Source organism: Schistocerca cancellata, chromosome 1 (assembly GCF_023864275.1).
Source record: "Schistocerca cancellata isolate TAMUIC-IGC-003103 chromosome 1, iqSchCanc2.1, whole genome shotgun sequence".
NCBI classification, from domain to species: Eukaryota; Metazoa; Arthropoda; class Insecta; order Orthoptera; family Acrididae; genus Schistocerca; species Schistocerca cancellata.
In genome coordinates, this window is record NC_064626.1 from 682,707,327 (window position 1) to 682,722,472 (window position 15,146).

Genomic DNA, 15,146 nt, shown 5'->3' on the forward strand with positions numbered 1-15,146 from the left:
TTCTGGCAGGCTGTAAATTCATATTTTGCTGTAGATTATAGTCATAAATTTTAGATTTTACTTCTTCGCACATTTTCTCTTTTTTGGTGTTGGTTTCATGAAATACTTGTACTGTCATTGAGTAATATTTTAGTACGAAAAACTACATTGTGTATTTGATTGTTCATTTCTGTTCTTAGATACTAAATTGTCAAAGTGTAAGTAAGTCATATCACCTGTTCCCCAAGATTATGTTTATTTTTGCTGAAGTGTACCAATCTTTTGCTAGACAATATCTTTTTTAAATAAATCTGAACATATTTAATCTGAAAATAAACTTAGCTAATAGACACATGGCTTCTATTGAATAAACAATCCAAAATTTATTTTTGTAAATTTTTGGAAGTAATTCTACTCTATCTGTGTTGACATATGTAGTATTGATGTTCACATCTGCCTATTTCCACTGTTGATTGCCGTGACAATGTAGGTAATTAATTCAAGCCCCAGGATAATCCAAAAGTTCTTTTTTGTTTGTACTTTTTATGTTATGAGATGTCTTTTGCATGAAGCAAAGATACAGGTGCTGGAAGCCGAGTGTTCAGAACACTTGAAAGAAACACAACAAATTTTCACTCGAAGCTAAACTTTAGAAAGCTGGGTCCACACAGATATTCAATACTTACATTTAAGGTTAGCAGAGACTGGAACTGTTATCAAAATAACTAATTAACTTTCATTCATCAGACAATATGTTCATAATTACTGAAATTAATTTATTACACAATCAGCGAAACAATAAATCGAAAGGAAAGACACAACTTTGGGATACAAACAGATCAGTACATAATAATACTGAGGACATTGCAATTGCTAGATCCCTATTAGAAGATGAGATTCAATAATTTGATTCCTAATATTTTGGCACAGTCTGTAATTCTACAGTACTCAAGCAGCGATGAAAATGTAAATAAATAAACATAAAAAATGCATTTGGTAAAAATAAAATGAACATTACAAACAAAGCAATGTCCTCAATGACAATGGCAATATAAAAACATCTAAAACATAAAATAAATATATAAGATAAAATATCATTCTACAAAGTTAATGACACTGTCACAGACGAGTGAAGCATGGCGAGAAATAGGGTTTGGGACACACAGCTGCTCGATGTTTGCCCAGAGTGAACAGTCACCCTGGGTAACCAGCCTGCAAGTCGAGCAGCTATTTGGCCCATGCCTATTGTTACTGACAGACACCTTCAACTTCATCTTTGGCTCAATACTGTGGAAAACTTAACTATCATAAACAAATTCTCATAGTGTAATAAAAAAGTACAATGAAAGTGTTGCAGACCAGGACTTTGGCTTAGCAGATATTACATCTTTAAATATTGCACTTCAATGTCATTAGGTTTATGTCAAGAAGATCTGACATTTTTTAAGTACAACATTAATAGAAATGAAAGTCCCAAGATAGTAAAGTAACATTTTAAAATGGAGTTTCAGAACACACAATATATCATTTTTTATAACTCTTACATTTTCCTTAAAAACAACAGATAAGCGTTACTTTAAAAAACTGGGACAGTTTAAAAATTTGGCTTGCACGTAATATACTACTATCACTACTGTTTGAGAACAACAGCAAAGAGCTAAAAGTGGTGGACTAAATGCTACGGTGCATAAGCAGTCTCTTCCTATGCCCGAGGCTATGCCCAAATGGCCAGCAACAAGAAACGGACATAGCTTTACGAGCAAGCGAAAGAACAATTTCCATGACATAACAGAACAAGTGCCATTATTTTTTATCTACAATCCAAACACACTAAATGCACTTTTAAGTAACTCTAAACTAAAATTATTTTTTGTAAAAATAAATAAATATCATAATTATTGTACTGTTTGCTTCAACTATAAAATGTTTCTTCCCTACAAAAGTCAGTTTTTACACAGCTTTTAAGTTTTTTGTGACTGCACAGCAAAGGACTAGTTAGAAAGCGAGCAGGGAAAGAAGCTGCCAGCCCACCTGGAACAACAGATAGTTGGCGGTTGTTGCAAATGCAGGGGAGCAGCTGGTCAAATGACAGCCTCAGCTGTACTTTTGGGTGAACTGCTAGCCCCTGTTTGCAAGTATTCCCTGGTGGGAAAGCAGCTGTCAACACAATGCAGTCAACATTGACAACAATTGCACAACAACACCAACAGCTAGTAGATGTGTAGAGTTGGGTACTCAACACATGACACTATGGGAAGAATGGCTCTGAGCAGTGAATGATGAGAGCAATTGTTGAGCTACTCTACAACACCGAGGACTAACAGCTATGGTTTAAAAATTAGAATAGCTCTTGGCTGACTGACTCTTCCATGTCTTTTTCCAGTTTCAATTCTGTATGACACAAAAGAACTGTAGCCACTAACACCCATCACAAAAATTTCTTGCCATGGGAGCATATTTGGCAGCTGGGCTTTATTTTGGAAGTAAAGTGTGGAAATCAGACCATTGGCTCAGCTGACATTATGAACCAATTTATTACAACTTACTAATCCATTCAGTATAGTGTCTACTGATTTCTTTCCTTTCCTTTATACCAGCACAAATTTACAAACATTCATTCTTGCACAGTGAAAGCACAGTGCAGTTAGCATAATACATTTTAAAGCTAACAAGAATTTACCCAGCATTTGTCATAAACATATGCTCTCTTCAAATTTTGGTCATAACTCACAGTTAAAAATGTCTCACTGCAGAATATCTGTCTGGCGCTAGCATACTGACATTCTGCAGTGAACTGGACTTGGGTTGGTATTGTTTATTATGAATTGTAGGCCAAAAGCACCTGCTCTCAACAGCAGGAACCTGATTAGTATTCTGCAGGAAATTCGACTCCCATAACTTTGTACAAGTGTACCACCAGTTACGATGGATTATGACTAGGTAAGGGATTACAAATCCCTTCATGTGGTTGCTGCCACAATAAGTGTTCTGTCTCCTCTTTGTGTCTCACCGTTTGTGCATTCCTCTGATTTATGAAGGAAATATCAGTGAAAGTGTGCATGAATTTGATAAATATCAGGTCATACTGTACAACAAATATCTTACAATTTATGGTCTAGTATCACTTTACCGGTTTAAAAATGTACGATGTATCCTTCAAAAATGTTTACATACATACATACATACATACATACATATGTATTTAGTACAAACATCTAAAAATTTTTCTTTATACATTTATATTAATAGTATATGTATTATTTATAGTAAGATGTTACTTTATAACACTGAATATTTTGCTTTCATCTATTTTATTCCAAATAAATGCTTGTGCAAACTGCCACAATAAACAACAAGGAACACCCGTAAATCTGTGCACACCTAACACATCGCGTCACCATTCGGGTGACAGTAGGCCTCACCAATAGTGGAAGCATAGAACCGTGCTTTGGAAAAGCGAATTGAGCTTTGCTCATTATTTATACAATGTAGACTATATATTTTTATACCTGTAAGTGCAAAGAGTGTTGACCACGGATAAGCCTTATGCTCATCCCAGCCACCTTTAAGTACACGTTATCCTCAGAGGTGCATCAACAGAAATGTCTCTCAAGTTCAACAAAGTAGCAGTTACTGCATTTACTTTCACATAAAAGCGTATGGCAGTAATGAGCACAACAGGAAAGAAGACCTGTTGATTTGTCATGTAACTGCCCCTATCGTACTTACAATTACAGAATATTCTTATCATTATGTTGTAATATTCAAAAATCCAAGACTTTAACTACAACTGACACTGATATCACTATGCTGAGGTTAGGATGAGAGAAACAGGGCAGCAATGCTAAAAGTTAGTTTCCTAAAAGGCAGTCATTTTGTTACCATGGGAACAGCAACTAGGCAACTTCTGGAGACAGAAAAAAATAAGTATACATTTCTTTATATTTATACATAATTGTCTAGATTTAGGCAGTAGCCATGTTGAGTTCCCACAGGAACAACATTAGGCAGCTATCTTGTTGCCATGGGAACTGAACTGTGGTAAACATTTTGCCTCATTTTCAGTTGGAAAACAAACACACGGCTATCTAGGCAGCAACCTGGAATCGACCAGGGTTGAAGTCCAGATTGACGAAGGAGAAGCCCTGGAATTCATCTTGGTTAATGGCACGTAGTACATCAGGGTTTACTGGAGTTAAGACAGGCTCCTCCTTCGTGAACTCAGCATCAAAGTTGAGTGCATCCTTTTTGCTTTTCTGCAATACAACATAAAACATTTTATCACACTCTGCAATTAAATTTCTGCTATTTTATGGCAAATGAGATCACAAGGTAAGAATTACTACACGAATTGAATCACAATAATTCAATTAATTCATTTATCCATACTCCAAAGAGTCAATAATTTTGTAGAACCCCCAGGGATGTGGAACAATTGGGGATATACTTGGGTTGATTGAAAAGTAATGCACAACACTTTTCTGTGATGTAATTTTTATTACTAAGGAGGAAAAATGTACAATGTCTGCACACACATTCTGGAAAATGAGATGTAGTTAATTTTTTATGTACAAAAGGACTCAGATGCAGTGGAATTCACACTGAAAGAGTCAGGCTGTATGTGGTAGGTGGCATGAGCCATAGCAAAATCTTTAGGTTGTGTATGTTCTTCATCCCAAACCATCTCAGTCCAACTGATTACCAATTTTCAATGTGTTTGGTATTTATGACAACACCACTGAGCATATGAGACATTGAGCAAATGGTTGTGAATTACCACAGAATTCATATGCAAATCTTGGCAGAGATATTCAGTATTTGAAATTACAAGATGGAATGGCTAGCCAGTGCTTACTTTCAGAAGTAGTACAGCCAGTGGCAGCCATTTATCATGTGCTTATGTGGTAAACATCACACTAAAATTATGTCATTTCTCTTTAAATGTGAGCCTGAAATTGCACTAAAATTATGCCATTTCTCCTCATATATGCACTGATGTGCAAATAAAACCAACGAAAATATGTTTTATAGTGCTCTCTCTGTGAAAACTAGAAACCGGTGTCAAGTGCTGAATGATCAACTCAGAGAAGGGACGCAGCTTTATGTTTTTGACTGTGCATCTTTTGATATGATGTCATCCCCGCTGGCACTAAGGGAGCTAGATTTCTCACAGCACCAGGTCAGTATTTTTCTTTGAAAGCATGTGTAAAGTATTGGGCAAGCAACATGGCCAATTCTGCAGATGATCTGCTAACGAGGCCCTCTTTCAGTAGATCTTTGGAAGAGAAAGTATGAGTTAAAGAACTAGGTACACCTACTCCAAATTTAAAACTAACAAGGGGAGAGTGTGGGACAGGGCTCGCCGATTTTTCTCAAACTATATGAGTAGAAGGACGCAGATGCCCCTTTCAAGTGCCTAGAATATTTTTTCTGAGAGGGCCACAGGAAAAGCTACAACACTCTCAAAAAATTTACAAGTATAAGGCATTTTCATGCAATATTTGACACATCTTTGCTGTGGCATGGTGGTCAAATGCATCGATATAATTTGTCAGCTCAGGTTCTATCCTCCTGCTACCATATTTTTTTAAATATTTTATTTTATTCTATATCTAACAGTGTTAAACTGATAATTATAAAATTTAAATATATTTAAACAGTTCTGTTCATTTTAACTGAAGACATTGAAGAATCTAAATAAATTACTCATCAGATCAAATATAATTCCAACTGATTTGTTTTTTTTTTTTTTGGGGGGGGGGGGGGGGGGGACATCCAACAACACCATACCCGACCTGTGACCCCATCCTATAGCAGAGTCAACTTAGAAATCTTCAATGAGAACCCCCATTTTTTGTTACAGATTATGATTCTATGGCAAAAGCTACATATGTTTTGTCTAAAGCAATTTCTTGATTTTGCCACAGATGGTGCTGTAATTGGAGGAACAGAAATGAATGCACAATCGTAATTTACGACATTCTACTCAATGGCCCTTGAATATTCAATGGAATGTGGGACCCCACTTCCATGCTGTGAGGGTAGGACAGGCCAGTATTTCATAACTTCTAATTGGAAACCCCATTAGCGACATTATATTCCTACAACATATTGAACAGTGGACTACTCAAATAATCATGTAGCCAACTACTACGTGTCATAACAGGCAGTACACTGTGACTGGAGCTCATGTATCATGCACACACAGAACAGATAGTGGCTCTAAGCATTGTAATAGTTGCACAGTGTTTACTGTCTGCACACCTACATATCATTTAGAGAAGAGACGTGCAAGTGGACAATAAACACTGCAGCCACAGAAGAAAAAACTGAAAGGATCCTGATTTATGGAGAATGTAGGAGGAATGTTGAGGCTGCTGTTGCCTTGTATGCTGAGCATTTTCTCGAGAAAGCTTGCTTTTGTTTGTTATTTTACAAGGTTGTGAATGCCTTTATGTCTGATGGCAGCATACAGACCGGCAAAAGGAAATGAAGCAAATGTGTTACAGGATAAGCTAATGAAATAGCTATACCAGTGGCAGTGCACTACAACCCATGGATAAATGCTTGGTAATTACACCACGATTCCAGTATGTCTGTAGGTAGTACTGTCACAATAAGACATTGTCATAAGTACATTGGTGTCCAAAATTAAAGCAACAAACCGCTATTTACCAATCCTATTTCTACTTCATGATATAGTCATACAAACTGTCAACAGATGTCCGTACTATCGTGTTTTGCATGCAATATGGCATTCCGGTCAACAGACAACCACACCAACGATGACAGAAGGGCACCTATCAAGCCATTTAGTGTTTGCTGTGTACACCGCTAGAGATGGTGCAGTATGGCATAGAGGTGACACCTACCAGACAGTCTGTGGTGGAGGGCCATAGGAAAAATGGAAGCAGCCAGTTGCAATCCGATGTGGCCTGATGGCTTAATGTGAATCATTCTGTTGCTTCTTGGATGTGATAACAGTTTATAGAGACCAAAATGCAAAACTGCGTCCCGAAGACTAGGGTAGGACTGACCACATGCTGCATCAGGAAGAGAGGCTGTAATGGCACAGCAGTGCCACCTTAGTATTGAACGGCAACTGGCATCTGACCTCGCAGCATCCACAGGACATGTTGTATCAAGGCAAACAATGTACAGAAGGCTTTGACAGAGTGGCCTTTATCGTAGGAGATCTGCTGTACGTGTACCTCTGACACGCCCTCACAGATGGGAACGTCTAGAGTGGAGTTGTCAGCATGCCACCAGGAGGGTCAAACTGAGGGCCAATGTTCTTTTCACAGATAAGTCCCAGTTTGGTCTGGAGAGTGATTCACAGCAGATTCGCATCTGGAGGGAATGTGGAATGTACAGCACAGGTGGCTGATGTTTTCTTGGGTATGAAATTTACGGACACTTGGCATGGCCGCTTGCTCTCCCAATTTGAATCCCATAGATCACATATGGGATGCACTAGGGAGATGGGCTGTATTTCATCAGCATCCACCAACCGCTTTACAAGACTTGCGAGCAGCTCTGCAGGAAGAATGGGCATTATTGGCTTGACATAAGATTGATGATTTCATCCACAGCATGTACCATTGTTATAGGCCTGTACTGGTACCAGAGGTGGTCACACTTCTTACTGAACACATTAGCCTGTTGTCAAAATGTGTGTACAAATTTGTTAAGTTGAGAAAAATGAAGAACATTTTTGTCTGCTGTTACAGATGTTGCAGCCGTTCATATTCTTTATTCTTTACATTGTTTCTACTTTACTAACACTTGTTTATAATGTTTTGTGGCAAAATAAACACTACCTTGCAAAATTTCCATTTATTCCCTTAATTTTGGACACCAGTGTATCATCCTTACCACGTATCAGAGCATCAAGAAGTTCAAGGTGCTGATTTATGACCCCCACATTCTTTACTGAGGTACTATTTTCTGATGAGTCTACATTCACAAACCATGGTTGTGTTAACCGGCATAATATGCATTAGTGGAGTGTAGACAATCCCCAAAGGTTAAGGCAAGTTGACCATAAACACCCTTGGTTGGTTAATGTATGGTGTGGCATCATGGGGAACAAACTCATTGGTCTGTATTTTATCGATGGCACGTCAAATGGATGCAAATATCAAATGTTTTTGGAACAGGAAATACCAGTGCTACTGCAGGATGCTGCCTGGACATTCAACAACATATGTGGTTTCAGCATGATGGTTGCCCAGTGCCTTATGCAATGAAGCTTGGGAGGTTATAGACTGTGTTTACATTGTTGGGTCAATCAGCAGAGGTGGCCCTATTTATTGGCCCACTAGGTCGCTGGATTTGACATCACTGGTATTCTTTCTATGGGGATATTTAAAAGATAAGGTGTACCAACAAGTACCCACCAGAAGTGAGGACATGGTTAACAACATCAGAAATGCCTATGCTGACATTACTGCAAATATACATGTGTCCTGTGTACAGTCATTTGAAAAGCAGATCACTAAGTGTACTGAAGCTGGCGCTAATATGTTTGAACACTTACTCTAAAAATAGAATAGTGTTCACCTTTAGCCTCAGCCACAGTGGTGCATTGAGAAGTCCCATGTTCAATACATTGGAACAATACAGCATTGCGAATAGGATTTCCAATTAGAAGTTATGAAATACTGGCCTGTCCTACCTATGTAGCATGGGGGTGAGTCCCATGTGCTATTGGATTTTCAAGGACCTTTGAGTAGCATGTCATAAATTAAGATTGTGTATCCACTTCTGTTCCTTTGAGTACATCACCTTCTTTGGTGAAATGAAGAAAATGCTTCAGATAAAATGTATGTAGATTTTGTCATAGAATTGTGATCTGCAATAAAAAATGGGTGTTCCCATTGAGGATTTCAAAGTTACTCCCCACAACCCATGCACGGGGTAGGGTGGAGGTTGAGTGTGGTATCATTGGATGTCCCCCTGTGAGATAAACAAATTGGAATCATAACTTTTTTGATCCAATGTGTAGTTTTTGAGATATTTCATTGTCTTCAGTTAAAATGAACACCCTGCATATCAATTCAGTTACAATTACTGCCTTTGTAAGACAAAAGGTGTTAAAAAAAAAAGTGAGCATGTGAGGACATTTACTATGAAAGTGTGTGAAAAGAGTTCGACGTGCAGGTGTGATATTCACAATGCAATTTTTTTTGCTTTCCATGTTTGTTATTCAGGAACAGTGATGCTATGGGTATAGGGAGTGTGAAATATCTAGAATAAAAGTAAATAATTAATAAAAATACGTAGCAGAAATCACAAACATGTAAACAACATATTTAATATTAGTGCACTAGGTAAAGCTAAAATCACATTAATACTAACTCACGCATATCATGATGACATAGTGAAACACAATCTGTTTATTTTTGTAATATTGTAACATACTAGTAAAATTATGCATGAGCCATCAGCGAGTACAGCCAGTATATATGTATATAAGTACAAGAAACAGTCACAGCCTTTGGAACTTACTTGAGCAGGACTAGGGAAGAGGTTGGGGAAGATTAGAAAGATCCCAGGATTAGATGGACCCACCTGTTGTGAGGATGAGTCTTCATTTGTCCTCACAACACTTGGACACATCTCATTCTGGTGTCTGAGTGAGCTATTCTCCATTTCTAACCCCTCCCAGCCTATCCCTATTTCTTTTACAAGCCATGGACCATTAACTCTGAAAGCTAGGATAGTTTTCTGTGCTTTTATATGCATATTAATGATCTTGTCTTCTGAAGGTCATTTGATACACAGTATACTACACTACTGGCCATTAAAATTGCTACACCATGAAGATGACATGCTACAGACGCAAAATTTAAAAGACAGGAAGAAGATGCTGTGATATGCAAATGATTAGCTTTTCAGAGCATTCACAGAAGGTTGGCACCGGTGGCGACACCTACAACATGCTGACATGAGGAAAGTTTCCAACCGATTTCTCATACACAAACAGCAGTTGACCTGTGTTGCCTGGTGAAACATTGTTGTGATGCCTCGTGTAAGGAGGAGAAATGCATACCATCACGTTTTCGACTTTGATAGAAGTCGGATTGTAGCCTATCACGATTGCGGTTTATTGTATTGCGACATTTCTGCTCGTGTTGGTCGAGATCCAATGACTGTTAGCAGAATATGGAATCGGTGGGTTCAGGAGGGTAATACGGAACGCCGTGCTGGATTCTAACGGCCTCGTATCACTAGCAGTCGAGATGACAGGCATCTTATCCGCATGGCTGTAACGGATCGTGCAGCCACGTCTCGATCCCTGAGTCAACAGATGGGGATGTTTGCAAGACAACAACCATCTGCACAAACAGTTTGACAATGTTTGCAGCAGCATTGACTATCAGCTTGGAGACCATGGCTGTGGTTACCCTTGACGCTGCATCACAGACTGGAGCACCTGCGATGGTGTACTCAACGATGAACCTGGTGCACAAATGGCAAAACGTCATTTTTTTGGATGAATCCAGGTTCTGTTTACAGCATCATGATGGTCGTATCCATATTTGGCGACATCATGGTGAACGCACATTGGAAGTGTGTATTTGTCATCGCCATACTGGCGTGTCACCCGGCATGATGGTATGGGGTGCCATTGGTTACACGTCTCTGTCACCTCTTGTTCGCATTGACGGCACTTTGAACAGTGGATGTTACATTTCAGATGTGTTATGACCCATGGCTCTACCCTTCATTCGATCCCTGTGAAACCCTACATTTCAACAGGATAATGCACGACTGCATGTTGCAGGTCCTGTACGGGCCTTTCTGGATACAGAAAATGCTCGACTGCTGCCCTGGCCAGCACATTCTCCAGATCTCTCACCAACTGAAAATGTCTGGTCAATGGTGGCCAAGCAACTGGCTCGTCACAATACACCAGTCACTACTCTTGGTGAACTGTGGTATTGTGTTGAAGCTGCGTGGGTAGCTGTACCTGTACACACCATCCAAGCTCTGTTTGACTCAATGCCCAGGCATACCAAGGCCATTATTATGGCCAGAGGTGGTTGTTCTGGGTACTGGTTTCTCAGGATCTATGCACCCAAATTGCATGAAAATGTAATCACATGTCAGTTCTAGTATAATATATGTGTCCAATGAATACCCGTTTATCATCTGCATTTCTTCTTGGTGAAGCAGTTTTAATGGCCAGAAGTGTATAATTTGTCACACTGTGCATGGTCAGTTCCATTTAACAAAAGGCAATACTTAATCAGGTGATGAAAAACCTGACAGATGGCCTCAATTGCCAGGGGATGGTGGCATTCGCACAACCACTTAGAAGATGGCACAGCTGCTGACCATGACTTTCTGGGAGGAATAGCAACTGGTGATGAATCCTGGATGCATCAAAAATTGAATCAGTCTTTCAGTATGCAAGCATTCTCCTCAGGCATTGGAGTAGTTCAAAGTTGCACCCTCTGAAGTTACTTAAATGTCTTGTGACTGAGTTTCTGTGCATTATGTCTCAACTGAGCCCTCATATCTGTTATTGGTGATCATTAATATGTTAAGAGAAAATCACAGGTAAAATTCCAACAGTGTGGAAAAAGCTGCAACTAATAATTATATACAGGTAATTTTAAACAGTACACAGGCAACTAAAGGGAAGTTGGCATTGAATTTTCACACTACATTGTCACAAATATGCCAAAGTCAGCAGAATGAAGCTCTTATTTTTCCACAGCATGTTTTCACTTTGAAGAAAAATCAAATTTGGGATATTAACTACAATGTTCATTTCTTTGTTTTGTGCCTTTCTATTGTTCAACACTTCTTCTGCATAGTGAGTGTTTATGTTTTAATAGCATTTCTAAGATTAATTAGAGGTGGCTTATGCATTTTTTGAGGGCACCTTCAGTACCTTAACTGCACACAAAAAGGCAAAAAAATTATCTTCAATCTATTTTATTTACTATTTTTATTTTTTTCCCTGGTCCCTGTGACTGTGTGAGCCAAAGCTACTCAGAAATGGAATGAGTCATAACATAATCACAAAAAGACAATACCAACTTCAAAAAACTAAAATAAAATATCAGTAGTAGTGTATACAAATGCACAACACACTACAGCAAAAGTTTCGAAGCTGCTCCAGAAAACTTATTTACATAATAAACAGTGCATGCCACAAGGGAAGCTTTCCATTTTAGATTTGAAAGTCTGTAGTTTATCACATCAGTTTTTCAGGTCTTCTGAAAGCCCATTGAAAACTGAATCAGCAAAATAGTGCACATCATTCTATACAATGCTTAAGGAAGTGTTGCCCAAGTGGCAGTATATTTTCTTCAGTCAAGTGTTCATTAAGTGGAAGTTGCAATTCATTTTGAACAAGTCCCTTTTATTATCCAAATTAGAACTGAGTAACACTCTGAAAAAATTTCACATACTGAAATTACAGATCATTCTGATAACCATTTTGTCCATTCACATGATACCAAAAACAAAGAAAATTTTATGCTCCCCACCCACCGCCTCAGACTGTATGCCCAGGGACCTCAATACGTGGGAATGAAAATTTGTAATAAATTAAAAGGGAACAAGTTGATGCAGATGAATTTAGGTTCACTTAAAAGAAAGCTATATGAGGTACTGACACTGAAGTGTTATTACTCAGTGGATGAATTCATGCGGGACAAACTGGAAATTTGAGCTGGGTACAATGTGTTATCCTTATAGTGTTGTTATTTATTATAGTGCTATTATTTATTAATGTAAAAATCATTGTAATTGTTTTATAAATGTTTGACATGTCTCCTGTAGGCAAACCAAATGGATTGCAAATGTATGTCATGAGATGAATAAAACACTATTCACAATGCACAGTGCATCCAGGGTCTTAGTTTAGTTTGGCCGGGAGGGGGGGCAACTATGTCAGTTTTGTATTGAATGACAAAAAAGTTTTGAACTTAAACAACTAATGGCTCTGGGTACAATTACTACTAGTCAATATCCATGAAATGTTCTGTCTTTCAGTTATTTTCTCAAGGAGAGAGGTTTGTAGTTGCCTTGTAACCTCTGCCCCCCCTCCCCCAGAATGCCCCTCCCTCCTCTCTTTCCTAAGCTATAAATATTTTTTGTGATGCACACATTTTCCCAAAATATGATACACATGCATATGCATCTCATTACTGATTTATCTCGCATTGTAACCCAGAACTAAAAAACTATCTATGAAGATGCTGTATATTACTATGCAGGCACTACAGTGTTTTTAACTGTAGCTGGAAAGAACAATATTTACATTGAGTAACAGAATAGTGAATATTGATGTTGTAGGGAAGTTCTTGTAGAATGTAAATATTTTTGAATTGAAGGAGACCACTCACCAAACAACAGAAGTATTGAGTTTTCAATAGGCACACACAAAAGAAAGAAAACTTGCTAGCTTTTGGAGTTATCCTTTGATGGGCTAGAGTAAAACACACACACACACACACACACACACACACACACACACACACACACACAGACTTCAAACATTCCTATGCCCCTGCATAGTGCCAACTGAACTACCAGTGCATTGATACTTTTCAGCAGCTGGACTGGTTGTGGTGGAGGTAGTGTTGTATAGGGTGAGTAGAGAGAGAGAGAGAGAGAGAGAGAGAGAGAGAGAGAGAGAGAGAGAGGGGGGGGAGGGAGGGAGGTAAGAGGCAAGAGGCAAGGAGAGGGACTGGGGGGGAGGGGTAGGTAGCAGGTCAAAGGGAGGTGGCTGGTTTGCTAGCTAGGAATGCGGGAGGGACAGATGGCAGGTATATGGGCTGACACAATTGTAGTGGCCAGTGAGAAGCAGCACCTGTTGAAGACAATGAGGAAACATGGATTGGAAGGGAGTAACAGGACAGAAGAAAGGGAAACTGTTGGGTGGAGGCTGCAAGGGACAGTGATTTACCTGAGATTGAGGCCTGGATGATTATGGGAGTACAGGATGTGTTGTACGGATAATTTTCATCTGTGTAGTCCAATGAAGCTGGGATGTATCCAGTTAGCTCAGGTTGTAAAGCAACCATTGAAATTGAGAATGTTATGCTTAGCTGCATGTTGTGCCACCAGGTGGTCAACTTTGCTGTTGACTAGTTTGGTGGTGGCCATTCATCTTGATGGACATGTGGTTGGGAGTCATAACATGAAAATCTGTGCAGTGTTTGCTGCAGAGTTTGTATATGACATGGCTAATTTCACAGGTGGTCCAGCATCTGATGGATAGGATAAGCCTATGACAGGACTAGAATAAGGAGGTGCTATGTGGATGGATTGGGCAGGGCTCGCACCTCAGCCTGCCATAGGGATATGATCTCCCTGTGGCATGGGGTTGAGAGTGGGAGTAGCATAGGGATGGACGAGAATGTGTGTAGGTTGGGTGGGCAACAGAACACCACTGTAGGAGGGCTGGGTAGAATCTTGGGTAGGATGACCCTCATCTAAGGGCAGGACAAGAAATAATGGAAGCCCTGGCAAAGGTTCAGTTGCTCCAGTCCAGGGTGATACCAGGTAATGAGGGGGATGCTCCTTTGTAGTTGATTCTTGTGGGAGGTGGAAGGGTTGGGGGTGTGTGAAGATAATGCATGGGAAATCTGTTTGTGGACTAGACCTGTCTGTGAAGGGCTCTGAGAAGCATACTGGGCAAGGGAGTTCTTGTCACTGTGGATACATCCTCCATGGGTGACTAGGCTCTTTTGGGAGGCATCTTTTGGTGTGGAAAGAATGGCAGCTGTCGAAATGCAGGTACTGTTGGTCATTTTTGGTTGGTTTTTGTGTTTAATGTGGACAGAGATGTGGATGGAGCCATTAGGGAGGTGTATGTTAACATTCAGGAAGGTGGCACATTGGGTAGAGGAGGATCATGGGAGGGGATGGGAGAAAAGGTGTTGAGGTTGTGAAGGAATGTGGGTGGGGTATCTTGAAGATATCATCAATGAAACTGAACCAGGCTAGTGTAGGGAGTTTTGGGAGGCTGGGAAGGTTTCCTGTAGATGAATCACAAACATGTTGGCATAGGAGGGTGCCATATGGGTGCCCATAGCTGTGCTGCTGATTTGTTAGTAAACATTCCTTTCAAAGGAAAAGTAGTTGTGGGTCAACATACAGCTGGTAAGGTGTATAAGGAATGAGGTGGTGGGTTTGGAGTC

General features: G+C 39.5%; 1 protein-coding gene across 2 annotated transcripts in view; it reads right to left on the reverse strand.

Annotated features, from left to right (window-relative positions):
• Positions 1-738: 738 nt before the first annotated feature.
• Positions 739-15,146, reverse strand: part of LOC126184229 (calcium-independent protein kinase C) — a 221,155-nt gene continuing 206,747 nt past the window's right edge. For both annotated transcript variants that reach the window (XM_049926602.1, XM_049926609.1), the window contains exon 14: positions 739-4,235. In XM_049926602.1, coding sequence (XP_049782559.1) covers positions 4,068-4,235 — 168 coding nt within the window. In that variant the 3' untranslated portion in view covers positions 739-4,067. The remainder of the gene's footprint in view (positions 4,236-15,146) is intronic.